At 50.8% G+C, this 27,510-nt stretch overlaps 1 protein-coding gene across 5 annotated transcripts in view; it reads right to left on the reverse strand.

Moving 5' to 3' along the window:
- Positions 1-2,464: 2,464 nt before the first annotated feature.
- The window catches only part of UBE2G2 (ubiquitin conjugating enzyme E2 G2), a 29,448-nt gene continuing 4,402 nt past the window's right edge, over positions 2,465-27,510 (reverse strand). Inside the window, exons 2-7 of one of the 5 annotated variants that reach the window (XM_036850780.1) lie at positions 17,921-18,057; positions 17,180-17,215; positions 17,040-17,085; positions 8,383-8,501; positions 5,586-5,726; positions 2,465-4,258 (exon numbers count right to left, since the gene is read on the reverse strand). In XM_036850780.1, coding sequence (XP_036706675.1) covers positions 4,146-4,258; positions 5,586-5,726; positions 8,383-8,501; positions 17,040-17,080 — 414 coding nt within the window. In that variant the 5' untranslated portion in view covers positions 17,081-17,085; positions 17,180-17,215; positions 17,921-18,057 and the 3' untranslated portion in view covers positions 2,465-4,145. The remainder of the gene's footprint in view (positions 4,259-5,585; positions 5,727-8,382; positions 8,502-17,039; positions 17,086-17,179; positions 17,216-17,920; positions 18,058-27,510) is intronic. The other 4 variants (XM_036850777.1, XM_036850776.1, XM_036850778.1 and 1 more) reach the window with 4 other exon arrangements.

Consider the following 27,510-nt stretch of genomic DNA (forward strand, 5'->3'; position numbering starts at 1 on the left):
TGCAGGGCTGGATGCCCAGGCCTGGGGCCCATGAACACGTCCACCCTTGTCGGGGCCCCTGAAAGGAGATGACACCACCAAGCCGCCCTGGGACTCGAGGGAGGGCCTCCACGGCGCGGCTGCGCCCCTGCTGGCTCCGCGAGCGCCCCCAGTGTCACAGCAGACACTCCCCACCCCGGGGACCTCTCCCTGCCATGCTCCGTGCGTTTTACACGTCGTCCTTCACGTGACAAGTGTAGTCAGCAGAGAGGGTGAGGCCAAAGACGCCCCACATGTCGTGTCCGAAGGGCGGCAGGTCGACTCGCCCCAGCAACGCTGCGACCGCGGGGCCACAGCGGAACCCACCCGGGCGCCGCGCCCCACGGGCGTTCAGATGAGGAGCCCGGGGCGGCGGGGACCCGCCAGCTCACCGGGCTGACGAGGGCCGCGGGGACGCAGGCAGTGGCGGGCTCCGGGGCCCCACCCTAGGACGGAAGGAGGGGCGCAGCCAGGCGGGGGACAGAGCACTGCTCCCCCGGGGCTGCGGGCGCCGCAGACAGCTGCGGGGAGTCTGCGCCCAGGGCACACGCAGCGGCACCCAGCAGGGCAGGCGCTGGTGGAGAGAGGCTCAGGGTGACAGGGCTGGGGGCCCAGGCAGATGGTGCTGAGGGGAGGCTGGAGGGGCGGCCTCGGTGACCCGGCCGGGCTGGCATCCTCAGGAGCTGGGCTTCGCTCGAGCGGGGAGGTGGTGGGCCCGGGGTGGGGCCACACCCAGGACACAGGCCAGATGCCGTGGGGCCCGGGCGGCGGGGGCAGGGCTTGGGGACATGGTCAGGGGTGGGGAAGGCACACTTCTGCCTCTGCAGGGACTGGACCGTGGTTCCATGCCCTCTACAAAGGCCAGTCCAGTGTCCTGCTGTGCTCTGAGCTGACTTCCAGGGCTGGGGCATGGCCTTCTGGCCACATGGCCTACGGTCAGGCCTTGGGGGGGGCCGGGGGAGTGGCAGCAGGCAATCCTGAGCCTCCCCCATGTAACCAGGGTGGGCTCTGTATTCCACCCAGGAGCCCTGACTGACGCACAGGACGAATGCATCACACCAGCACGACCTCTGAAAAATCAGCAACCTGACCTGTACAAAAACCAGACGGAGAGCAGCCACAGCCCACACATGGGAGGGAAGGGTGGAGTGGACCCTGGGGGCTCCGTGTTTCCAGTCATCCGGGGCCACAGGGCCGGCAGGGACGCGCCCCTCCCCCCAGAACACGCCCAGGACAACGCAGTGGGGCTCCCACACCCAGAAGATAAAACCCCGGAACTCCCCTCTCTGTGCCCGGAACCAGACTGGCAAACAGGAAGACAAGGGTGGGCATTCACCTCAAATATCCAAACATTTGCGGAAGACCAATGCCATGGAGAAGGGGCACCAAACACAACACATGAAAAATGAAACACAAAGAAACCTAACAGGGCAAACCAACCTTTTCAATTAAATCTAATTAAAATCCCCAAAGGGGAAAAGTTCAGGATACCTGTGCGGGAAAGAGCACAGCTGGCCTGGGACGGCGTTCTCAGGCAGCTGGGGACGTGCGCTTGGGGAGGGGGTCCCACGTGGTGGGACAGGAGCGCCTCACTGGCCTAAGCAATCTGCACCACAGTATGCCGTGCGCTGCACACCTGCTCTCCCTTCGGGGGCTGGAGTCTTGGTGCCAGGCAGAGGGTACCCACGTGACCAACCCCAGATAAAAACCCTGGGCGCTGGTCCCCCAGGAGCTCCCTGCTGGGGAGTCAAGCGCACCCCGTGTGGCTCCGCTGGGGGTGTTCGGGAGGCCTGTGCCTGGTGCCCCCCAACCCCTCCCCACGCCACGTTCCCTGTGGTGCTCGAGTCCCTGGGCCTTTGGCTGTAAAAGTGGTCCCACGGAACCACTGAACACGGGGGTGGTATCGGGGCCCCCAACGCACGATCACATCAGAGATCGTCAGCGGTAAGAAGTGCGCTGGAAACCCCTGGGCAGAGGCAGGATGAAGGCTGTTGGAGGGCGGGCCCAGCCCCGCCCGGACACGGCGCAGAGGGCACTGGCGGAGGGAGAGGAGGCCGAGGGACGTAAGCAGGCTCACGTCAGCAGCCGTGACGAGACTGGAGACGCGAGAGCGGGACAGAAGCGCCACCTCCGCGCCTCCTGGTCTCTCCTCGCCCGACGGCCGTCTCTGCCAACACTCACAGGTCGAGGAAAGGCCGAGGGTCAGGGGAGGCTGGTGAAAACGTCTGCAGACCCCAACAGGGACACCCGGGAGTTCCAGGGGAGACCAGCGGGCGGAACGAACAGGAAAGAGCAAAATTTCCCGAAGCTCACGTGTCTTGGGAAGGAGGTAGTAGTGGGAGTCCTGGCGGCCGTGCCACCTGTCGGGGGGCACCCCCGCCACCCGCCGGCCACGGGGTTCCCATACGATTATATTAAAACACGGCAGAGAAAACACTGCTCGGGACAGGGGGAAAATATAGCTTTATTTTACCATAGGAATTAATAAACTCCGTCACAGAATAATGACACCATGGGACTCCTTCTCTTTTGTTTCATTTAATAAATACAAATGAATAAAAATACTTTCTTTTGCAAAGAGACTGCCTCTTTCTTCTCCAGATTTCCTGAGCCCCCGTGGCCACAGGCCCACACTCCACCACACCCACCTTCTCCTCTCTCTGGACAGGGCTACGTCCCATCCAACACGCCCGCAGATACTACGTAGGTACAGTACCTCTCCTTTCCCCGCCCCCTTCCGAATGCAAGTCCTCGTACTGCATTTCAACTTGTAAATGATTCCCTTCTGAGAAGGAGAGTCTGGTTTCCACAGAAGCCCTTTAGCCAGTACCACGTAACACCAAGAAATGAGCGAGGTTTCAGTAAAAGACTCCTGCCCGTGGGCACATTATGAAAGGGAAAGGATAACGTAAAGTAAAATGTACGTCTTGTAGACTGTCCCTTATTTCAAAAATAGAAACTCCTATTTAAATTTAACCTGTTTGAAACAGGCCAAATATTTGACTGCACGCAACAGATCTGTTATTGCTTGAAACGGAGCCCCGGCCCCGCGGCTGAGCTACCCACGCCGGAGGAATCCAGACCACCTCAAAACCACGAGCCGCAGCTGAGCGCCCCCCACCGGCCCGGGGACGCCGGGGACGCCGTGTGCCACGCTCCCATGAGCGCCGGTCAGGTCTGGGATGCAGCACACCTCCGTGCCCTGCGCTAACGGCAGCGGCCCTTCCCAAGTGGCGAGAACGGTTTTGTCCCAACAGTTAAAGTTCCTGCTGCAGCCACCATGTACAAACGCTTAGAACTTTCCAGTTTTCAGATTGGAATAGAAAAGCTCCGACACACCCAGAAGACACTCTGACTAAAATCTCGGTCTCATGTGCCCCTGCTCTGGTAAATGCACTAGGAACTGAGACACGAGCGTAAAGTGTGATCAACACCAGCAGGGAAAACGCCGGTCTTCATGGCCAGCAGGAAACTTCTTTTCTATGTGCCCCATTTTTCATTAGTCCACATTTTAAAAAAGTATTTATTTCCTGAAAGTATTTCTAAATGTGATTATTTGTAACATACAACAAATGAAAAATGTGACTAGATTGCAAGAAAAAAATCTGCTTGTAAAACAAAGTACTGAAACAAAGTCATGTCCTCCTCACGGGGGACACGGGAGCCCGGAGGGGCCCCCAGGGACAGCCGGCCGCCGCCCCCCTCCTGGGCTGCAAGGCCCCGCGTCTTCGGAAGGAGCGGCACTGGTTCTAGTCTCTGGGGGCCGGCGCGTACGCCCCGCCCCGCTCCGCACTAAGTGCTGGGTCCGCAGGCACGTCCGCTGGAGAGGTAGTGGTGACAGCTCCCATCATCCCCCTGGGCCACCTCGGCAAGAACGAGGGGTGGGTCCCTCAACTGCACCCAGCTGTCATCGTCCTACAGAAACCATCACTGCAGAAGAGAAGGCTGTTTGGGGTGGGAAAGGTAGAAAAGAAATAGATGCTGTGGTTCTGCAAGCTTGCCTTTTTTGGTACCAGCACAGAGTGTCACTGTCACTAAGTGTTTTGGAGGAGAAACTCCAAAATCTGCTCGGTGGTGTGCCTGCACGCACGCGCGGGCACACGGCGGTGCACACACGTGGGCAAGGCTCAGAGCCCCAGCGACTTCTGCACGATCTGCTTGGCGATCTTGTAAAACTGCTCCCGGTCATCCCGCCACATTTTGGAGGCATCCACGTTGGCCCCGCTTTCATCGTTGGGCTCTGAAAGAGAAGGAGAACCTCCACGTGAAAGGGGCTCAAGGAAGAAGGACCTGGCAAGACCTCCCACCCCCTGGAAGGACACCACTGATCTTCCCAGAGAGGTAACCGGAGACAAACCGGAAGCACCAAGGGATGTGGAACTCCGGGCAAGGACATCAGTTCTGTGGAGACAAGAGCCTTCTCCTGAGGGGCGGGGCTGAGCAGCGAGAGGGCAGCGGACAGACCCACCCTCAGGGCTCCTCCACCCGCGTCTCCCAAGGGCCCACACCAGCCAACTCGGCCTCACTCAGGAGGCACCAGCCGAGCAGATCAAGCGGCCGCTGTGGGCCTCCCCCTCGGGCCTACCGCTTGGCCACCAGCTCCCTCCGTTTGATGCGCCTCCGTTTCACGGGTGCTCTCTTCCCCTGGGGCCGCCGGGCCGTTCCTCTCTCGGCTCCCTCCCCCCACGCGCTGCCCCTCACCTCCACGGCCAGTCCTCGGAGAGCCCCCGTCAAGGCAGCCACTCACACAACACCCCGAACTCTCGTCTCCCCCGAATCCTGCTCCCTCTGGAGTCCTGTCCCCACAGTCAGCACCCCTCCACCCCGCAGTGAGGGCAGGAGCAGGAGCGCCCCCAGGACGCTGAGCCCTAGAGCCGGAGTCTCCAAGGTCCCCCTCCCCAACCTCTCCCATCCTCTTGGCCTGGGACCCACCCCGCCTGTTTCAAGCACGTGGGCTGCAAGGGCGATCCGCGGTCTAACAGCCCCACGAGCGGGTGTCAGCTCCGGGCACGTGCAGGTCCACAGGGCGCCCCGCCCCCAGCCATACCAGTCCTGGCGACGCCCCCAGAGGGTCCGCGCCCCCCACCAACCTTGTTAACTCCCACATGTTCTACACTCACCTTGGGAAGTGGCCTCTGTACCCTGATCTCAGAATTTATCACAGTGTCCTGCAATAGTCGGTGGCTGTGAAAGTTCCCTGAGAATGTGGGGCCTTAAGGTTGGGGTCAGTGTCACCTGAGCTTTACACCCCAGGACACGGTGTCTGCAATATAGCGCCCACTGAATGAATGAAATGCCCACGGATACTCATGGCCAACAATGTGATACGCACGAGACCATCTTTACATCCGTAATTATAAAAAGCAGCTTACGCTTGGAGAAGTGTGTATGAGTAACATTACATGAAAAAGCAGAAAAGAAAACAGTATATACCGACTCCTCACGGCGGACAGGGAGCTGTAAGACAAGGGTTAACGAGGAAAGAGAAGCAGCACCGAGCGTCGGGTCGGGTCTCCCCCCTGGACGCGAAGCTGCGGCGTGTCAGGAGCCGGCGGGGCGGGCGTTACCTGCCAGCATGCTCACCACCGACAGCAGGATCTTCTCCACGCTCTGCACGGGGCTCCACCGCTCGGCGCTGCTCTCGTAGCCCATGGGGTCGTCGCCGGGAGCGTGCAGGATGGAGATGCAGACTCTGCCGTCGGGGTAGACTGCGGGGTCAGAGCACACCCGGTGAGCGGGGGGACGGGCCCGTGACAGGGCGCTCGGTCAGGCCCGCAGAGAGAAGGCAGCAAGCGGCGCAGACACCGAAACGGAGGTGTCTGCACGCGGCACAACCTGCGGCCCCAGCGCCACGCTCACGGCCATGCTCGCGTCCGCGCGCTCCCCGCGGGCCCGGCCGGGCTCCCAGGGCACCGCCCACGCACGGACAGGGTGCTGGGCCGGTCTGAACAGTTCTAGTATCATGGGGTGACTCCACCTTCATATGGATTTTAAAAGCATTATATCCAAAGGGGATAAATGAAAGGCTGCCTGGCAGCCAGATATTCCACCAAAATATCTCATGTAATTAGGACTCTTCACAACACTTTTAATAAAAAGTTTCTTAGATATCCCTCGGTCTGCCATTAAATCCCTGAAATGGACTGTGTAAAATATACGTTGCCATAGCTGGGAAAAACGCTACAGGAATTACGTAAATATCCAGAGAAAGACAGATACCAAGATTTCTCCTGGTAACTTACAGTAACAGAAAAACGACCGCCTGTCTTCTCTGGAAATCAGCTGTGCCTGAATCTAAATGCATCTCCCATCAACAGCATCCCTAACAAGACCCTCAAGATCTGATTCAAGAAAAATAAATTTTCAATTCAAAGTCTGGGGTTGGTCCTGTCAAAAAGGTCAAAAGCATCTGTTATCTTTCTTTTACACGTACTCGGGGAAATTCTCAGATGATTCAGTATATGCTCAGATATCCAGGAATCACTTGTAAAACTGTAAGGCTATTAAGTTATAATAATAAGAATACCAGACAATTTTAAATAAATTTAATTCACCCTCACTCATGAGCTCAGCATTTCGTGACCATTTAGAAATGTGAGTCGTTATAAACAGCCTTTCTTTTACACCTGGTCCCTCGTTTTCCCCATGCATCCCTTGTTCTAGTGGTTTCTGCGCTTTGAAACTGTACCGCAAACTCTCACTGAAGGGTTAGGAAACCACGCGCGATCTGTCTCAGACACCAGGATGTCCGTCTGAAGTCCACACACACGGGACCTGGCGCCCAGAATGCTCTGAACAGTTCTCTCTGCCACGGACAGAGAGGAGGTGTTGCAGAGTTCTCAACTTCAGTGTCACTTCCTCAAGGTGACAGCACCATGTGATGACACCGCTGACCCCAGAAACATCAAAAAGCAGCTGTGTCCCTGCCACACCCCCCACCACATCAGCGTCACTTCCTTACCCTCCCAAGTCCCCGCCCAGCCGAGTCCCCGCCCAGCCGCAGCGCTTCAGCGCCAACAACTCCCGCTGGTGCCAGGCTGGCGGTCTCCCCTCCAGGCCACGGCAGCGACCCAGCACGCGCTCCGCTCCACCTCCAGCCTACACCACAGTCACCCTTCAAAGGCCATGCTGGTCACGCCGCCCCTCACGCTCACTCCCAGCCCCTCAGCGGGACTCCACTGCTCCTCGGATAAACATCAAAGTCCTTAATGCTGACTGAAAGGCCTGAACCGGTTTGGCCCCTCCCCCCTCCCCCTCCCCCTCCCCCTCCCTCCCCACACTGGGCCTCTGCACCTGCTAGACCCCCTCCCCGCCCCAAACAGACCCCTGGGCAACTCCTACAGCTCCTCCTGCAGGTGGTGGGTTCAACCACCACCCCTGCAGGTGCCTCCCTGGCCTCCCATGTGGTTTCACATCTCCCTGTATGATTCCTTCATCAGCGTCCATCGCTGCCCTCAGACTGGGAGCTCCTGACCGTCCAGCCCCTCACCTCTGACGGTCTGCTCACCACCCCATCCCAGCAACTCTCAGTGAATCTGCTGGATTATTTTTTTAAGTATTTATGGACCGACCAATTTTTATGACATTGGTAGACCTACTGAATAGCTTTTCTCAAAAATAATTTTTACAAAATAAGAGTAACACATACCCACCTACAGTAACGCCAAATTTAAAAACTATTTGCATTGATTACCTGAACATCAAAAATAATATTATCAGGCTATTCTTAGTACACACATAATTCAATCAGTTTACTGGCCATATCTGTCTTCAAACCACATCACAGATATCGTTCTAAAGAATGTATTTATCTTCAATATAATCTTATTATTTATTTATTTATTTTTGGCTGCATTGGGTCTTCGTTGCTGCGCGCGGGCTTTCTCTAGTTGCGGCGAGCGGGGTCGGGGGGCTACTCTTCGTTGCGGTGAGTGGGATTCTCATTGCGGTGGCTTCTCTTGACGCAGAGCACGGGCTCCAGGCGCTCGAGCTTCAGTAGTTGTGGCACGTGGGCTCAGTAGTTGTGGCACACGGGCTTAGTTGCTCCGCGGCATGTGGGATCTCCCTGGACCAGGGCTCGAAGCCGTGTCCCCTGCACTGGCAGGTGGATTCCTAACCACTGCACCACCAGGGAGGCCCTTATCATTTATTTTTTAATTACCCATAATCCTCTTCATAGTTGCATTTTATGATTAATCACCTTGAACTTGTTGACTTCCTCAATCAACTCTTCTGACCATAATGAATTTTTAAACTTTGTATTATGGAAAATTCCAAACACAGAGCAAAACAGCAGTATACCATGAATGCCCACAATCTCTAGGCCTCTCCTGGAACCATCGAAACTACTTCAAAAGCACTTACTGTTGGGATGAAACATCTCACAGGTAAATCTCATCTTTGGAGGACTTAACGGGTAATCAAGTGGGAAACTCAGGATGGCAGGAAAAACCCCAAACTCAAAACAGGTGTCTTCTGGGCCCCTAAAAGATACAAAATACAGAGACAGAACTTCAAGGTAGATTTTTTTCAATGTCTACCACACTTTAGAAACGAGTTAAGGAAATATCTATTGCTTTACAAATGCGCATGAAAAGATTATCTAAATATTATAATAACGATGAATTGGTATTTTTTTATGGTTGGAAAGTAACGTGTCATTGTTCTGTTCCAATCAGGTTGAAATCACAAAGACCGGATCACAGGCACAGTTTTCACATTAATAAGGTTGAGAGTGGGGCAGCAACACCTGCTGAAAATGATGGGATCAGAGAAAAGAACTGCAGCCGACACTGCAAGATCGCAGGGATTCTGTTTTTCTATGTGGTACGATTACATTTTAGGATAAAGATAAAAATCATGGTACATGTTAGAGCAGGATTCTATTGTACTAAATGAATGAGGGGTTAAGAGTTGTTACTTCAAAGCCTATTTTTAATCTTTAAATGCGCCTGAGAAGTGGTTTGGTAACCTTCGAGAAACAGGTACAGAGCACACACAGATCACCGTGACGCTCGCGCGCACGTGCGTCAGCCGCAAGCCCTGACCTGCAGGCCTGGGCTCGTGCCACATCCTGGGACGACGCAGTCACCTGAGTCCTCACCGTCACCAGGCACGTGCCTGCCTGCCTGCCTGCCTAAGTTCACATCCTCCTCACATGGAAAAATGGCAGAAACGGGCCAAACCACTTCCAAAGTCCTGTCAAATTTTAAAGCTCTATATGTGTACATGAACGCTATCTTGACCAACAGACAAGACGCGAAGGCCAGCCGGAGAGGGAGGGGGACAGCAGCCCAGCTCGCACCGTAACAGACAGAGGGACGCCTCCTCCCCTCACAAACGTCCTTTATACAACATGCACGACAGCAGTTTAAAATCTAAGACCACCCTTCCTCTGTACATTTTTATCAGGAGGCAGAGCTGCTGAATGACAGCTACACACAGCGACACCAGACAAGCACTCTGGGAAGACGGGTCAGTTCAACAACGAAGAAGAATCCCGTTCTCTTTCTGGGCGCGGAGAGGGCAAGGCCCCACGCGTGTAACACACGAGCCCCGAACCAGCACAGGGGCCGAGACCCCGCGCTACAGCAGCAGTTCAAGTAGACAAAAAATTCTCAAAGAAAGTGTGCAGGCAGCTTCACTTCCACCCGGTGACAACGCCCAGGGATTTCGACGGCACCAGTGCAGTGGAGGCCAGGACTGCAGCACGGGGTGCGGAGCGCGGGGGTAAAATGGCCAAAACAAGAACAAGGCAGCAAGTGTTTGGTGGAGCCACATTTTTTTCAACTGAAGACACACATCTGGATTCTGAAAACTGTGTCCTTGCTACTTTTGGGGAAACCAAGAGTGGAAAGCTACTCTGTCGTGGAGGGATGAGCGTCCCCGGACAGCGGCACCCAGAGCCCCGGCAGGAAGCAGGGACAGGACGGCCGCACGGAGAGGGGAGCTCGGGGGCCGGGGCTCCCCGACAGCCGCCCTCCAAGCCCTCCGCTCTGAAGGGGGTCAGCGCCGACGGCAGGGGAGAGCCTGCGCCCCCTGCCCCTCTTCCAGCCTACAACTCACAGTAAAGGATAAACACCACAGCGCTGGCCCTCACACGGCCTCCCGAGGGAAGGTGCCAGGAAGCAGTGCTGTCACCTCAGCGAGGGTCACCTGACTCAGGCCAGGTTCCCGGGTCGGGTGGCTCAGTAGGGAGCAGAGGGCAGCTCCGGCTGCTGACCCAGGAGCCTGCGAATCAGGGCTGCGGCCACACCACGAATGCTCGCAGCGCCTCGGTATTCCTGGCACCTCCAAGTTAGAACGGAAAAGAATGTCTGGGTAGTTAAGTGTTTTTGGACTGAGCCAAATGGTATTTTCTCAAGACTTTGATATTTGCTCAGGTCTTTGTTTCTCATAATAGAGCTTTCTTTAAAATAAAAAAAAAACAAAACCCACTAGGTCGTCCATAGCTTCAGAAGCAAGATCAAACATTTCCTGAAGTGCTCCCACATCTGAAACATCAAAGCCATTTTCAAATGCTCTGGTTTGCTACTGGTTTGAAACAGGGGCTTCTTTCTCTTCCAGAATGCCCAGTGCCTTGGCCCAGCATACAGGTGCGCCCACGTGCACGGGGGCCTGCCCGCTGACTTCATGGAAAACGCTATCGAGTAAATTCCTGGACCAAGACAGGCGATATAATTAGCGTTATTTTTGGACACGCTTTCCTGTCATACTCAGGACAGCCTCACTCCTCTTTCACCAAAGAAGGCCTCACCTCGAAATCAAATTTATCTGAGGCAAATACAAACTCTTCAAAGCCTGCAAGTTATTTTCTATCTTAATTGATTAAAATAACGGCCTAAATTATTTCAGAGCTCTGAGGCAAGTGTTTTATTTATTTTCTGAGACTAGTATTAAGAGTAAAGCAGAACGCCCTTGCTCCCCTCTGTAAAGGCAACAGTGCACTCTGACCTCCCGGCTTCAGGGGAGCGAGAGGCCAGGGAGCCAGCACCGGGGGAGTAGCACCCACGCTCTAAGCCCAACCAGGGCCCAGCAACGCTCAGTCCTCCCAAAGGGCAGCGCTGGCTCAACACCCGCAGCCACGCGCCGTCACTGGTGGTCGGTCACTTGCAGAGCCAATAAAAACTGGAGACACGCTTGGTTAGTCTTCCAACATTAAACTCGAGTGAGGCACCGTGCTTTGCCTTTCATCTCTAAAACTGTACGGAGAGAACAAAAGCAGCCCACGGCCTGCGTACTGAAGGCGGCAGGGAGGCCAGAGTGCTCCACCGTGGAAGCTGGGTGTGTCCGGGCGTCAGTGAGCCATCTGCCCGCCAGGCATGTTCCAGGGCCGCAGCCCGCACGTCACTCCAGCTGCGGCAGGTGTGGAAGAAGCTGTTCTTTTGCAAGTTTGTCACAGCACACAGACAAAATTCTCAAACATACATACGAGGCTTGAAATAATGGAGACCGTAAACTCATTCACTAGCGCACACTTGAACTGGATTACCAAGGGACAATTATTCTCCAAAGCCATGACCACTTGAAGCATAAAAAAGAAGGGCATACTGCTTCACAAACACCCTCCAGCCCAGGCGAGGGTGTCACTGCCCTCGCTCTCTCGCTGCAGAACCCACACGGAGCACCCGGCGGTGGCGAGAGGGGGCCTGGCGTCAGAGCAGGGGCGCCACCTCCTTCCTGCGCCCCTGGCTCCGCAGCTCGGCCGAAGCTTCTTGCCAAAGCCCCCACCTCCCCAGTGCAGGTGGGCTGCAAGCACAGCCCCCAGGCCAGGGGCTCTAGAAGCCACGACTCCAGCTCCGGGGTGCCCTGCTGTGCCTCTAAGCCCCCAAGTCACTGAAGGAGCGCCTGTTGCGTGAGGGTCACCCCGCCAGCAGCAAGGCTGCACAGAAACTGACCGGAAGGTCCCGCTCACAGGACCTTCACACCGGCAGGAAAGCCAGGACGGGCTGCAGGGAGCTGTCGTCCCGGCGACAGTGCCCTCGCTGCCTCTCCCCTTGGGAGCCTGGTGGTCTCAGCCGGACTATGTGTCTACACCCATCTGGCACCAGCCCTGACTCAGCGCCGAGTCTCTGGGGATGGACCCAAGAGCCGCTTTCCTCTTCTGTTGTGTGCTAAGCACCCTAGCGATCCTGATGTAGAGAACCAGCGCTGGTTAAACTGTGAGGGAGGAAAAGGACAGGGCCTTCCATCTCAGGAAAGCACGGTGGTAACAAATACAGGCTTCCTTCCATATAATTATGGGTCAACTGATTCTGACAAAGGTCCAAGGCGATTCAATGCAGGAAGGATTTTCTTCTCAACAAATGGTGCAAGACAGTTGGACAGCCACATGCCAAAAAATGAAGCTGGCTCCTACCTAATGCTATACTCCAAAATTACCCAAAATGGGCCAAAAACCTAAATTTAAGAGCTATAAATATAAAACTTCTAGAAGAAAACACAGGAGAAAATCTTTTCAATCTTGGGTTATATGACACCAAAAGCATAATCTATACAAGGAAAAACTGCTGAACTGCGTTTCATTGGAAATGAAAACCTTTGCGTTTCAGAGGACCCCATTAAGAAAATGAAAAGGAGGGACCTTCCCTAGCGGTCCAATGGTTAAGACTCCATGCTCCCAATGCAGGGGGCATGGGTTTGATCCCTGGTCAGGGAACTAAGATCTCGCATTCCACACAGCTCGGCCTAAAACATAAAAAAGAAAAGAAAAGAAAAATGAAAAGGAAAGCTGCAGAATGGGAGAAAATATCTGAAAATCATATTGATACATCTGATAAAGGACTCTGTATCCAAAATATATAAAGAACTCTTAGGACTAAATAAGAAGACAACCCAATTAAAAAATGGGCAAAAGTTCTTAAGTTCACCAAAAAAGATAGGTGAATGGCTCATACGCCCATGAAAAGATGCTCAACAGCATCGGTTATCAGGGCAATGCAGTCCAAACCCACGAGACCCACCTCACACCCAACAGGACAGCTGGCATCAGACACCACCAAGAGGGTGAGGAAGTGGAGAGCTGAGAACTCAGCACTGTGGGTGGGAGTGTAAAATGGTGACACGACACGCCGGGAGGCCCACTCCTGCGCATCCAGCCGAGGGAGGGGGAAACCCGTCCGCACAGACTTAGGTCCCGTGTTCGCAGCTGCACCGTCACAACAGCCAAAGAGGGAAGCAGCCAAATGCCCGTCGACGGGTGAGCAGGTCCATTCCCGGTGGACACAGCTCGGTGGTGACGGAAAGGAGCCGCTCCCACAGGCTGCGCCGGAACCTCGAAGACACCACGCCCAGGAAAAGGAGCCAGACACCGAAGATGCTGTATCGTGTGATTCCACTTGCAGCAGAAGTCCAGAAAAGGCAAACTGACAGAGTCAGAGAGCAGATCAGAGGGTGCCCGTGGCTGAGGGGGACTGAGTGCACAAGGGCATGAGCACGTGTTTGGAAATGCTCTAAAAGTGAAGTGTGATGACTGCAAAACTCTATAAATTTAATTTACTAAAAATCATTGACTTGTGCACTTAATACAGGTGAAACTCTGCATGTAACTTCTATCTCAATAAAGCTATTGAATGCACCCGGCCACACCAGGCTGAGAGATCAGCCTCAGTACCACTGCCACCTCGGGCGTCCTGGGCACGGCGGGGCGCTCAGCGCTCTCCCACCCGGGGCCAGTAGAGATCTCCCCCTGCTACCCTGTGTGACAGCCACAGTGTCTCCAGACACTGCCCAAAGTCCCTGGGGGCGAGGCCACACCTGGTGACAACACTGGTCTAGACCCGTCGTCCAGCGTCTGCCTGAACCATGGCAGTGCTGCCGGCATCCTGCTGATTGGATGTCCGTAACTTATACTGGACAATGACGTTTCCACTTTCTTTCATGACTGCAGTGAATGTTGTAATAAACTTCCTCACACAGAGGTTTTCCTAACAGAATGTCTGATGAAGACATTCCCAGGGTGGGAACCACTGGGTCAGAGAACATACAGTGCAAATTATAAACATCTATTGTAGTATCTCAGGTTTATCTGAGCAGGCACAATCCTGACAGGAGCCAGGCTTCTGTAAAGAAGAAAGGCTGGTGCGGAGGGCAGTGCTGTGACCGTGGCCTGGGCACCCAGCATGAGCCAAGCACGGCCTAGGAGGAGCCGCAGCCGGGGGAATCCTCCCCGCCGCAGGTGTGAACCAGCTGGGACCCAAGTGCGCCAGCGGAGATGCGGGATAGGGTCAGCCAAGGGCTCCCAACCGCTGGGGAAGGGAAGGGCCTTCTCATCTCACCACAGCCTCGGGGCCCTAATCTGGAGACGGGACAGCGGCTCGGCCACAGACCAGGCAGGGAGGTCACCATGCAGCTGCTTGAAGAAACCTGGGGCAGGACAGAAACGGGGCAGCAAGACGCCAAGGGCTTCATGCCTCTTCCAGCCACGGAGGATAAACCGCCGTCCTGCACGGCAGGGCTCCTCCTGTCCTGCAGAAGCTCGCGTCGACCCTCCACAGCTGCCACGCCGCAGCCAAGGGCCAACGAGGTTGCACAGGCCAGAGACCCTGCAGCTGGAAGAGGTGGAAGTGAAGCCACTGGTCTAAAAAGGTGTTGAGGCTCTGTACTGATCCTAATAAGTGAAGGTCAGAGAGGCAGAGTGACTGCCTAAGACCATAAAGCCAGGCCAGCCACACACGGCTCAGGGGCCGGCAGCCGTCAGTGTGACTGACCGGAAGCCCCAGGCCTCTCCCACTGGGTCACAGGCTCAAACTCCGCCCTAAGCTCGGCCGGAGTCACTAGAGTTCTTGTCTCCTTTTAATCAGAGAACAGGCTGTGGTGATTTTATTGCTGTTGGTTAATTTGTTGTGTTCCCCACCATAGTCCCCTAATCTTGTTCTTTCAGGGTAGAGATTTGGGGTCACCTAGAACACGCCTGTATCCTCAGACGAGGGCCCTAATATAACAGGCACTCAGTATTTGTTGCCTGAACATCTGAAAAGATGTTCTCTTCGTTGCACAGCTGAGGCTCCGAAGGTAAGCACTACTGCAACAGCACCAGACTCGCAGAAACGGAGGCAAGTGTGGTTTTTAGAAGCAGTAGGGTATGGAAGAAACTCTGGAAACAATCAAAGAATAAAATGAGAGAAGAGAAAACCTATCACTAAGGAGTGAAACTCAGCCAGCTGTCTGCCAAAACAGCGGAGTGAGACAAATCAATAGGAGGACAGTTAATTCCTTAATAGATGTTTTAAGTACATTTGTAAACGGCCTCTTGTTTGTGAAAGGATCTGGAACAGGACCAAAACCCACAAACTCACCAGATCTTGAAGCAGGGGAATTCCATACTAACGCAAAAGCCTTATTCAAACATAAAAGTGTTCTACCTAAAAATAGTTCTAATTACTTTTTAAGATAAGTTTTCAAAATATTGGTTTAATTTTACGTTATTTATCTGTAATTAGTAATATTTATCCTAACGGATTCTTAACAATAAACACTTTAAAAAAAACCATACTGGGAGGCTCAAGTGTCCCTGGAAGGGCTTCGCAATAGTCTCCCGTGGGTGCGCACCAGCCTCATCTTCCAAAGACGGAAAAACCGTCAGGGGCCCGCTGACCTGTGCACTCACAAAGGCCTTCCACTCATCTGTGCACCCCAGCCAGGCCAGCTGCCCTGGGGCGTACTGTTTCCCTAAAGATGAAAAGCTATAGCTGACCCAAGTGCACAATGCCCTGTAACATCAAACGAAGGACACCACTGACCAGGAGACCCACCACACAATTTGTAAGTGCTTCAGGGGGTGAAAGACACAACACCATATTAGATACAAACACAGACTGTGAAGTCATCATCATGCCAGAAACATTTAAACAGAAAAAAAATGGGTATCACAGGCCCAAACAATTAGGGTATAACAAATGATCAGGAAATGTTAGGTGCGCTGTACTTTCTCTGGATAGTGTTTATTATTTTTAAAACAATCTGCTTATCAAAACAACTCATTTTCACACCCATTTTCATGTACTACTCTAAGCTCCACAGACAACACTGAGCAGCAAGCTGTTTCTCAGACTAAATGGGATACAAGCACGGGGCAAACGCAGAAGGTCTGGCGAGGCTGACACTACACCCCCTCACACACCTTCCAGGCCCACCCCACTAGAGCACGCCTCAGCCCAACGAAACCCCACCTGAAAACTTTCTAGCTACTTTCTCATTTTACTAACGAGACTACTGAAATGGATTATAAATTTCAACTTCCTAAAGTCTACCTAACCACATTTTGTTAAAAGTACAGTCTGAGAATGGCCAAGAATTGCACATCTAAGGTAGAAACATGAGAAAAAAAGGGCCTGGGTCATAGGGCCAAAGAATACTCTGGAATCAGGGGTCCATTTGGCTCTTTCCAAGCAACATCACTGTAAGTGAAATATGAAATCCAGTCAGGATCTTTCTAGAATGAGGTCAGGACCCACACTGCTCACCTTAGAACTAAGCCAGATCTCTAAGTCAGGGACAAGGGAAGGCCAGACAAGGAACACAGAAAAGGAGGAGCAGCAGAGGAGCTGAAGAACTGGGAAGGGAAGGGAGGGGGAGGGGAGGGGAGGGGGAGGGGGAGGGGGACGAATCCAGGCACACAGGTGGGCAGGGCCCAGGCGGCACCAATAGGCCTGGGGCGTCACCCACACCCTGAGGACCCCTCCGCACCGTCAGAGCCCCAGGCTCACAGGGACTCCTTGAAGCCAAAGCCCATTCTGTTTGAGGCTAACCCAACACGCAAACTTCATTATTTTGAAACTCTACAAATATAAATACTTACAACTAAACCTTTTACTGGTTCTAAGGAAGTACTTTCATTTCTTTTGGATGAACGTACGTGTTGTCTGCTTTCAGATCCGCGGACACAGAAAAGCTCGATGACAGAGGCGCACTTGGCCTTTTTTCCCCATTGACGCTTCTGATCACTCACAGTGCAGAATGTGATTCATGGCTCTAATTTCCAATAAAGGCTTAAAACCAAACAACACATATGATTAACTTACATGATCAATGCCTCCCATTCAAAAAAATTCTCTTCATTCATGGGGCCTGCAGGAAAAGAAGAAATTCCATAACTTTACTTTGAAGGAAACTTTGGCAATTAGGAGTAAATGATAAAGAGGCGAACTTCACACTACCTTACCTGCCACAATTCCTTCCGGAGGATTCAGTGTTAATTCTATAAGGTTAAAAAGTAAAACCATTATGAAAAAGAATGAATATTATGTTGCATTTTAACAAAAAACATTAAAACGTATACAAGGCTATAAATTATATGGCATACATATTAGCAGATGAAAATTAAAATTCTGCTTGTCCCAAGTGAACACCTGCTGCAGTTACATTTCTGATCAAGACTATGTCAACAGCTCTTTATACCAGCAAAAAGGAGAATTTTAGAACTGTCAACACTTTCACTTTACAATGAAGAAACAAACAAAAGGTGTTGTTAACTCTCTTTCCAAAATACTCCTGCTGGTTATTTTGATTAAAGCTCATAAATCAAACACGGTATATTATTTCCTAACTGAAGGGATTTCCTGTCATTTTGAGAGTGGGCACAAAGCTTTCTGAATGAGACAAAGTAGAGCTATGAGCCCGCGCCAAGGTTTCAAAAGCCTGGTATTATCAAGTCCGTCAGCGCCGTATAGGCTGGCTGTCGACCTCCGACACCACGCTACAAAATCCATGAGCCCCCCCACGTGTGAGGTCCCGCAGAACAGCAGAGTGAGAGAGAGGCAGGAAGAAACCATCGGCAGCAGCATTCCTCAGCAACTGAAGGCTAGTAGTTGTTCTAAGGCTCTGCCAACCTGGAAGCTGTCCTTTCCACTCCTGGCCTCCTGGCTTTGTATGAGATACGGGAGGCTACAGAATGAAACCACACCTGCGGGCAAATGTGGCAAATCTGGCAAGGAGAACACCGGGCGACGGAGGAGCACTCGGCAAGAAGGACGGCCACGGGAGCGAGGGGTCAGGTGGCAAGGGCACCCCCTCTGGGCCGAGTGCAGGGCCGGGACATGACTAAAACAGTGAGAAACACACAGGAGATCAACAAAACCAAAAGCCAGTTCTCTGAAGAGACATAAAACTAACAATTCCCTGCCAAGTAAACATAAAGCGTAAGGACCAGAAAAGAAAAAATAATCATTATTCACAGATGCTCCGCTTACCTACATAAAGTCCAAAAGAGTCAAAAGATAAATTATAATAAAAAGTGATTTTGTCAAAGTTGCTGAATACAAGGTCAATCAATACATACAACTGAACTGTACTTCTATATATCAGCAAGTTAGAAAAGTCTAAAAAAGACACCAATTATAATGGGAAACATGCAGAAATTAGCTTTTCAAAAATGTGCAAGATCTGTAACAGAACAGAAAACATCATTAACAAAAAATTTTAATAAATGGAGATTATATCACGTTCATAGACTAAAACATAATGGAGTTATGACTAAACTAAATGGAGACCTTAATAAATGGAGTTATAGACTAAACTAAATGGAGACCTTAATAAATGGAGATTATATCACGTTCATAGACTAAAACAGTCAACATTGTCAAGTTATCAATCCTCTTCAAACTGCACCTACGGATCGAGCGCAACCTCAGCCAAAACCCCACCAGGTTTTCTTGTCTGCCTCTGCCTAGGTAAACACACGTGAACATGTGAACGACCAGAGCAGCCAAGGCATTCTCTAAACAGGGTAAACTGAGAACCGTCCATGGACTAGCAAGGCTCATTACAAAGCTGCAGTAAGCAGGCAGCAGACACTGGCACAAAGTTCCGTAGACGACGGCACAGAAGCGAGCACGCCCAGCGCAGGCCACGCACAGAGAGGTCCTCCACCTGCCAGGAAGGTCGCCCACAGGAAAGAGGTGAAAGAACAGAAGAACACAGGTGAAAAAAGAAAACCCTTTTCCCTATCTCAAACCACATACAAAAATCAAAGTATATAAGGAAAAGGGGAGAAGGGGCATGAGAACTAGTAGAAAATATACACATGGGCCTCTGCCCCAGTTCCCAGCAAAGCTCCTAAGTCCCTCGTAAATTCCCAAGTGACAAGAGCACCAGGCGCATCTCCCACTGTGGGTGGCTGCTGGTCACAAGACCGAGCCATGATTAGAAGGTTTCAGGCCCACCCTCCATTCTCCAGAGTGAGAGGGGCTGGAGATGGAGTTAATCACCAGTGGCCAGTGATTTAATCAACCAATGCCTACGTAATAGAACCTCCATAGAAACCCCAGACAAAGGGGTTTGGAGAGCTTCCGGGCTGGCGAGCACGTGGCGGGGCTGGAGATGGAGTTACGGGTGAGTGAGGCCCACGTGGGGAAGCCACCATACAATCCCACCAGCATAAGGGCAGGGAGCTTCCGGGCTGGCGAGCACGTGGCGGGGCTGGCAGGGAGAGGCGCCCAGAGAGCAGGAAGCTCTGGGCTCCTCCCCACCCCTGCCCTCTGCTTCTCTTCCATCCGGCCGTTCCTGGGTTCTACCCTTCTACAATATACTGGAAACCATGCAAGTAAAATGCTTCTCTGGGTTCTGTGAGCTGCTCTGGCAGGTTAATCAACCCCAAGGAGGGGGTCACAGAAACCTCCAATTTATAGCCGCTCAGTCAGAAGCACAGGCGATACCCTGGATTTGCCATGGGTGGGGGAGGGGGAGCAGCCTCGTGGGACTGGGCCCTTAGCCTGTGGGATCTGACACACTAACTCCAGGTAGGTAGTGTCAGAACTGAGTGCAATCGCAGGACACCCAAGCTGGGGTCACAGAAGTGCCGGGTGCAGGAAGACCCGCACGCGTCTGTCGTCAGAAGTGCTGTGAGTGCGGCAGTTGAAGGAGCGTAAAGGAGAAGTACAGGACAAGTGAGGTTTTCTAAACAGGGCAAGAGAGTGCAACCGGCCCATCACCAAAGCGGGCACGGAGGCAAACGAGCATGTGGGAAGATGCTCAACGGTGACTCAGAGGGAAACGGAATGAGGACCACTAACAGACACTGCTCTACAGCCTGACTGCTGAGAGTCTCTTCACTTGGACCAGAAGAGCTAAAATTCAAAAGACTGCTAACACCAGCATGGGTAAGTTCTGCAGCTGGGTCTCTCACGCTTCACCAGTGGGAATGCAAAATGCTTTGGCTGCCCCTGGCGAACAGTTTAAACATGTACTCACCCTGAGACCCTGCAACTCTACTACGGACTGCCTACCCAAGAGAAATGAAAACCTGTTTTCTTGACTACCTTGTGCACACGCAGGAGCCCTGTCCTGGTGGTCAGTGAGCCCCTTCTCAGCACCTAGCAGAGCACCTGGCATGAAGTGGGTGTTCAGGAAATACTTGATTGACTACGTTGTTTATAGAAAAGGTTTACATTGTACTTTCATTTGCTTGCTTTGGTGCTGTAAATCTGTAATATTTTCTTATGCTTGATTCTCAGGGATTAAAGACTGTGGACAAAGCAAAGTACCTCCTTCCCCTTCCCCAACAGAAATGTATATTATTTATCTTAACACAAAGTGTATACGTTCAGTTAATAAAAATGATATAAATAATAGTTTTATCATCAAAATGGTAATACTGCATTGAGGATCCTGAGATCTCTTGCATTCCTCTCTGGGAGCTGACCCCCCGGCTGCAGCAGACCCAGCGTTCAACACCTGCTGCTAAGGTAGATCCTGCCACACTGCTCCTACAACGGAGCCAGCGAGCACGAAGCCCGAAGGAATCCTGGAGCCTTGATACCAGCTGCACGGCTGCAACCAGCATAACAGACAGCGCGTGCTGAACTCTGTAGGCAGCTAAGGACCAGGAGAGTCAGGGATGCAGTAGCGCGTCGAACTTGAACCACACGGAGAATGCGTGCCACTGAGTTGGAAAACCCCACCAGAGAAACACGTTTCAGAGGGAAGAAAATAGTCTAGTTCTGAAAACATCAAGTTAAAGATGCTTGTAAGTCATCTAAGTGCGGACGGTCAAGGAGGAAACTGGACGTGAGACTAGAGCCCTAAACAGTAGTCCAGACTGGACACATAAAACAGGGGTCCTGAAACAGGATGGTACCTGAAAATAGGAATGGAATACAAACAAATGAAATTAAAACTTCTGTCCCCAAGGACTTCTATGTGAATGTGCCCAGCAACTTTACTCACAATAGCCCCACACTGGAAACAACCCAAATATCCATCCACTGGTAAATGAATGAGGGGTGATCCATCCACACCAGGAATACTAGGCAGCAACAGACAGGAGCAAACCACCGGCACACGTGACAACAAGGGTGACTCTCAAAGCACTGGGCTGGGTGAAGGAACCTGACATAGAGGCTACACACTGTGTCTATTTATACAAAATTCTAGAAGAAGCAAAGCTATAGCAATAGAAAGCAAATCCAACATTGCCAGAGACCAGGGGCCAGTCACAAGGGAACTTTCCAGGGCAATGGAAACAGTCTCTCACGATTGTGTTGACGGCTATACACAGCATACACGTGTCAAAGCTCAAAGAATGGTATACTTGGAACTTCCCTGGTGGCGCAGTGGTTAAGAATCCACCTGCCAATGCGGGGGACACGGGTTTGAGCCCTGGTCCGGGAAGATCCCACATGCCGCGGAGCAACTGAGCCCGTGCGCCACAACTACTGAGCCTGCGCTCTAGAGCCCGCGAGCCACAACTGCTGGAGCCTGCACGCCTACAGCCCGTGCTCCACAACAAGAGAAGCCACCGCATCGCAACAAAGAGTAGCCCCCACTCACCACAACTAGAGAAAGCCCGCACGCAGCAACAAAGACCCAACGCGGCCAAAAATAAATTAATTAATTTTTAAAAAATGGTATACTTGAAATTGACACATTTTATAGTGTGTAAATTTTATCTCAATAAAGTTGACCGCCCCAAATTAATGTTTTTTTATGAAATATAAAACAATAAGTCTCCTAGAGGATAATGCAGAAGAATCTCTTCATGCTCTTAGTGTAAAGACTCCTTAAACAGAACTAACTGTAAAGTTAATAACCAAAAAGCACGAACCATAAAGGAAAAGACTGATAAAATTAAGAGCACTAAAATTAAGAACTTCTGGGAATTCCCTGGCGGTCTCGGGGGAGGGAGGGAGGCAGGCACAGGTTCCATCCCTGGTCCGAAATCCATAAGCCAAGCAGCGCAGCCAAAAAAAAAAAAAAGAAGCAAACAAAAAGTCTCACATCAAAAGATATCTTTGTTTTTAATATTCAAAAGAGACAAGGCAAGGCCACCCCCCGCCCAGGGCACAGTCACAGAGCCTCGCTGGAGAGATGGGAGCGGATCAGCAATCCCGGGCCTGGGCCTCCGGCAGCCTGATGTCCCCCTCGAGTCCTGACAGCCAAGGCCCGGCCACCACCTCCTCCTGACACTCAAACCCACAGTTCTTTTAACCCAGCTGACCCCTGCTCTACCCCTGCCTGAGTCACTGGCACCGACCGCCAGGCCAGCTCCCTCCACTCCAGCCAGGGGGTGCCAAGCCCCAGAGTCACCTCTCCTACCTGCAGAGCCCGCCCTGAGGAAGCACTGCTGACGTCCAAGCCTTCACTCCCTCCTGCCCACCCACCCTTCCTGCCTTTTCCCCGAGAAGACCCTTCTCAGAGGACCCTTCTCAGGAAGGCGTGCTTCTCCCCTATTGCCCACTTTATACAGTTTAAAGGCTGTTCTTATTTTAAATAATACTAAAATAGCTTCATTACCCTAAAAAAAAACCCAAAAAACAAAAAAAAAACCACCTTTAAGAGAATGCAAAGGTGAGCCCCGGAAAGGAAGAAGACATCTGCAACAGATATAGCCAACAAAGAGCTACTATCTGAACTTTGAAAGAATGCCTTACAAATCAATACAAATACATAAACAACCCAAAAGAAAATCAAGCACAAGCAAGCCTTGAACAGGCACTTCACACACACACACACACACACACACACACACGACACCTAAGTGGCCAATAAACCTAAGACAAGGTGTTCAACCTCATTAATTGTGGGGAAATGCAAACTAAGCCCACAATCAGAGTACTACCCCAACCAGAATCACCCAGTGACCACAGCTGAGAGGGCTGACCCTACGAAGTGTCCACACAGAAAAGGAGCCACAGAAATAGAATGCCGGAAGGAGTGTGAATTGGTACAACCACTTTGAAAATGAGGTTGCTCTCACCTCCTATGACCTAGAAATTCCTCTCCAGAGTGCAAACTCACAGAAATATGTGCACATGTGCACCAAGAGACATGTTAAAGAATTTTTTTTTTTTTTTACTGTTGATGTCATGACTTAGAAGACTAGCTTCAGAATCTAGGTAGCAACCAACATGCAGAGCAACTTGAAACAAATTATAACAATCCCCATATGTGTCAACTTCTGGAAAAACATGGGGAAATAGCAGGTGAAATGTCACTGGATGTGATTAAGGAATTTTATATTGTAACATGTGGCACTCTCCCAAAAGGGACAGAGAATGGGCTCTGACCAAGGATAGTAGCTTAAGCAAGAGTAAGGAGGAGAATTCGCCAGTACCACTGCTGAAGAGCCTTGATGAATCTAAATCTTGTAAGACAAAGGACAATCTAAGTATTTCTCCATTGTCATGAAAATATTGTTGACTGGTGTTTTGAAAGTTGGTCATGTGTCTCTATTTTGCTATATAATGTTTTTTTGTTTTGTTTTTTAAATTTGTTTATTTATTTTTGGCTGTGTTGGGTCTTCGTTGCTGCGCGCGGGCTTTCTCTAGTTGCAGCGAGCAGGGGCTACTCTTTGTTGTGGTGCATGGGCTTCTCATTGCAGTGGTCTCTCCCGCTGCAGAGCACGGGCTCTAGGCGCACGGGCTCAGTACTTGTGGCGCTCGAGCTTAGCTGCTCCGTGGCATGTGGGATCTTCCCGGACCAGGGCTCGAACCTGTGTCCCCTGCATTGGCAGGCAGATTCTTAACCACTGTGCCACCAGGGAAGCCCCTATATAATGTTATAGTTACAATCCTAATCACAGACTCATTCAATTCCAGGCGGTATTCTTCTCTCTACGCTTGCTTCGTGGTGCTATCTGAAGCTCTGAGGAGCTAGACAAGCCGCAGGGCGATGGCTTGAGCACCCACACCTGGCCAATACGACCAGAAGCAGCCAACCACAAATCACGTACCAACTAACAGATACCAACTACACTTCCTCCCTGCAAAGCTATTCCAGGCAGCAGGGGTGTCGTGGTGAATGAGAGACAAGGTCCTGCCTCCAGTGAGCTTCAGTGCTAGTGGCGGAAGACAGGCAGTGAACACGGAGACATATAAACACAAAGAGTGTTTCAGATACTGACGAGCGCAGTGAAGAACACAATGAAGTGACAGCACGACATGGCCAGGTGGTCAGGAGAGGCCTGCTGGGCAGGTGGTACTGGAGGTGGGCTCTCTTTTTTTTTTAACTGAGGTATAATTGATATGGAACATTATATTAATTTCAGGTGTACAACAAAGCGATTCCATAATTGTATCTATTGTGAAATGATCAGCACAATGCGTCTAGCTAACGTCCATCACCACAGAGAGTTACAAATTTTTTTCTTGTGGTGAGAACTTTTAAGACCTACTCTCTTAGCAACTGTCAAACACACAACACAGCTTTATTTACTACAGTCCCATGCTGTACATGGCATCCCCAGCACTTCTCATCTTCTATAAGAAAAAGCCCCACGCCAGATTAGGGCGGATGAATTGCAAAGTGCTAAGGAGGGGCGGAGGATAGAATGTCGGTGGGAAAGGGAGCGGGGCACCTGAAGCCTCGAGGAGGAGCTTACACCAAAAAGAGCTGGCCTTATTTCTCCTTTGCGGAGATCCCCTGGGAACTCCCCTACGTGACACCCTCCCTTCAGGGTCACAACTGCCACCTCCAGCAGCCTGCCCACCTGCATCCTTGGTCAACAGCGGCATCTACCGGTCAGCAAAGAATAACAGCAACCGAGTTTTCCAGACGGAGGGAATGTTTCTAGATTACATTGTTTCCTTGTTTTGTTTTTTGTTTTCAAAACACACACCCACAACCATATAGTTTCATGTTTAATGATAAAAACAACTTCAAAAAGAGAAACAAAATCTTAACAATATCAGAGAAATTTGCAATGACCATTCGTTGGCACTGATTCCTTGAGAATGTTAATTGGTTAATAAAAACACTGCTTTAAATAAATAGTGGCTTTAAAAATAGACACCACACAAAATAAAATATAAATATAAACTTTGACCAGTAGTCCTACTTCTCAGAATCTATCCCTCGCCAAGAAAAGACACATGCGTAAAGTTATTCATTTCAGGACTTTTTGTAATAGCAAAAAAAAAACTGGAAACAACCCAAATGTCTATCAATAGGGGACCAGTCAAATTATGATACGTCTACTGATGGGACACTTTGCGGCTGTAAAAGGGAATGATGAACACCTCTGTGTCCTAGTACAGAATGAACTCCAGGACATAGTAAATGACAAAAAGTGCATTAGAGTGTGTAACTAGGGTCTTTAAAAAAGAAGTAATTAAATGAGGTCATCGGGGTGGGCCCTAATCCAATCTAACAGATGTCCTTATAAGAAGGAGATTAGGGCACAGACATGGACAGAGGGACAAACGCTGTGAGGACACACGGAGGAGGTGGCCGTCTACACGCCCAGGAGAGAGGCTTCAGGAGGGACCAGCCCTGCTGCAACTGGATCTCCGACTGTAAGGGAATAGTTTCTGTGGTTTAAGCTCCTTAGCCTGTCATACTTTGTTACAGCAGCCCAAGCAAACTAATACAGTGCTCAAACAACTGGACGGCCATTTGCAAATCATCTCCAAATAAACCTTGACCTTTATCTCATACCACATACAAAACTTTACTTGACATTGAAACGTAAGAGCTGAGAGTATAAAGAAATCATAGGACAAAACCTTAGTGATCTTCTGTTAGGCAATGATTTTCTAAACACAATACAGAAAGCAAGAAATGTTTGAAAAGTCAATCTACTGGATGTCACTGAAAATTTTAAAACCTTTGCTCTTTTAAAGGCAATGTTATGAAAATTACAAGGCAAACCACAGGAGCTGTCATTCAAGGGACAGAGCCTTTCCGTCCAGCCTAGTGAAGGAGCAGCAGAGCCCTGCCACACAACCACATGCACACGGCTCACAACAATGCACTGTACACTTCAGATGGCAACAGGGCAACAGTATGTGTTTCTTACCACAATTTTTTAAAAGGCAACCTACAGTCTAAGTGAAAATGTTTACAAAATATCCAACAAAACACCTGTACCTGCATTATATAAAGAACTCTTACAACTTAATAAGGAAACAATAAACTCGATTAAAAACTGAGGAAAAGATTCAAGACACGTTATCAGAAAAGATATGTGGATGGCATATACAAACATGAACTAAAACCACAATGACATGTCACTGCACACCCAACAGAACGACTAAAACTTCACAACTGACCACACCAAGGGTCAGCAACGAAGTGGGACTCTTGATACACTGCTGGTGGGGATGTAAAATGGTACAACCACTTGGGAAAACAGTTTGGCTATTTCTTAAAAATTAAACACACACCTCACATATGACCCAGGAATTTACTCAAAAGAAACAAAAGCATATGTCCACGAAAAGACAGGTTTCACCCTAACCCTAACCCAAATGTTCACAGCAGGTTTATTTGTAATAGCCAAGAACTGGAAACAATCCAAAGGTCCACCAACAGGTGACTGCAGCAACAAGCTGTGGTCTTGAAGGGACTACTGACCCAAGCAACAACCTGGATGAACTGCAACATGATTATGCTGAGTGAAGGACCTCTGACAAAGAAAGCACAAAACAACTACAGGAGTGACCGAAGGCAGATCAGTCATTGCCTGGGACCTGGGGGTGCAGGAGAGAGAAGGCCAAGCCAGATTACAAAGAGGCAGGAGGAGACCGGGGGGCGGTGGTTACTCAGCACCCTAACTGTGGCAATGGCTTCACAGGTGTGTGCACGTACATCCAAACTCATCGAATGTACGCTTAAATACATCAGCTTACTGTATGTCCATTATACCTCAATAAAACTGTTTTTAAAAGGGTGGCTAGGGCTTCCCTGGTGGCGCAGTGGTTGAGAATCTGCCTGCCAATGCAGGGAACATGGGTTCGAGCCCTGGTCTGGGAAGATCCCACATGCTGCGGAGCAACTAGGCCCGTGAGCCACAACTACTGAGCCTGTGCGTCTGGAGCCTGTGCTCCGCAACAAGAGGCCGCAATAGTGAGAGGCCCATGCACCGCGATGAAGAGTGGCCCCCGCTTGCCACAACTAGAGAAAGCCCTAGCACAGAAACAAAGACCCAATACAGCCAAAAATAAATTAAAAAAAAAAAAAAAGTGTGGCTAAAAAAAAAAGACACCACAAAGGTTGAAAAGACAAAGCACAAACTGGGATAAAATACTTGTAACACATATAACCAACAAAGGATTAGGA

Source organism: Balaenoptera musculus, chromosome 4 (genome assembly GCF_009873245.2).
Source record: "Balaenoptera musculus isolate JJ_BM4_2016_0621 chromosome 4, mBalMus1.pri.v3, whole genome shotgun sequence".
Lineage (NCBI taxonomy): Eukaryota > Metazoa > Chordata > Mammalia > Artiodactyla > Balaenopteridae > Balaenoptera > Balaenoptera musculus.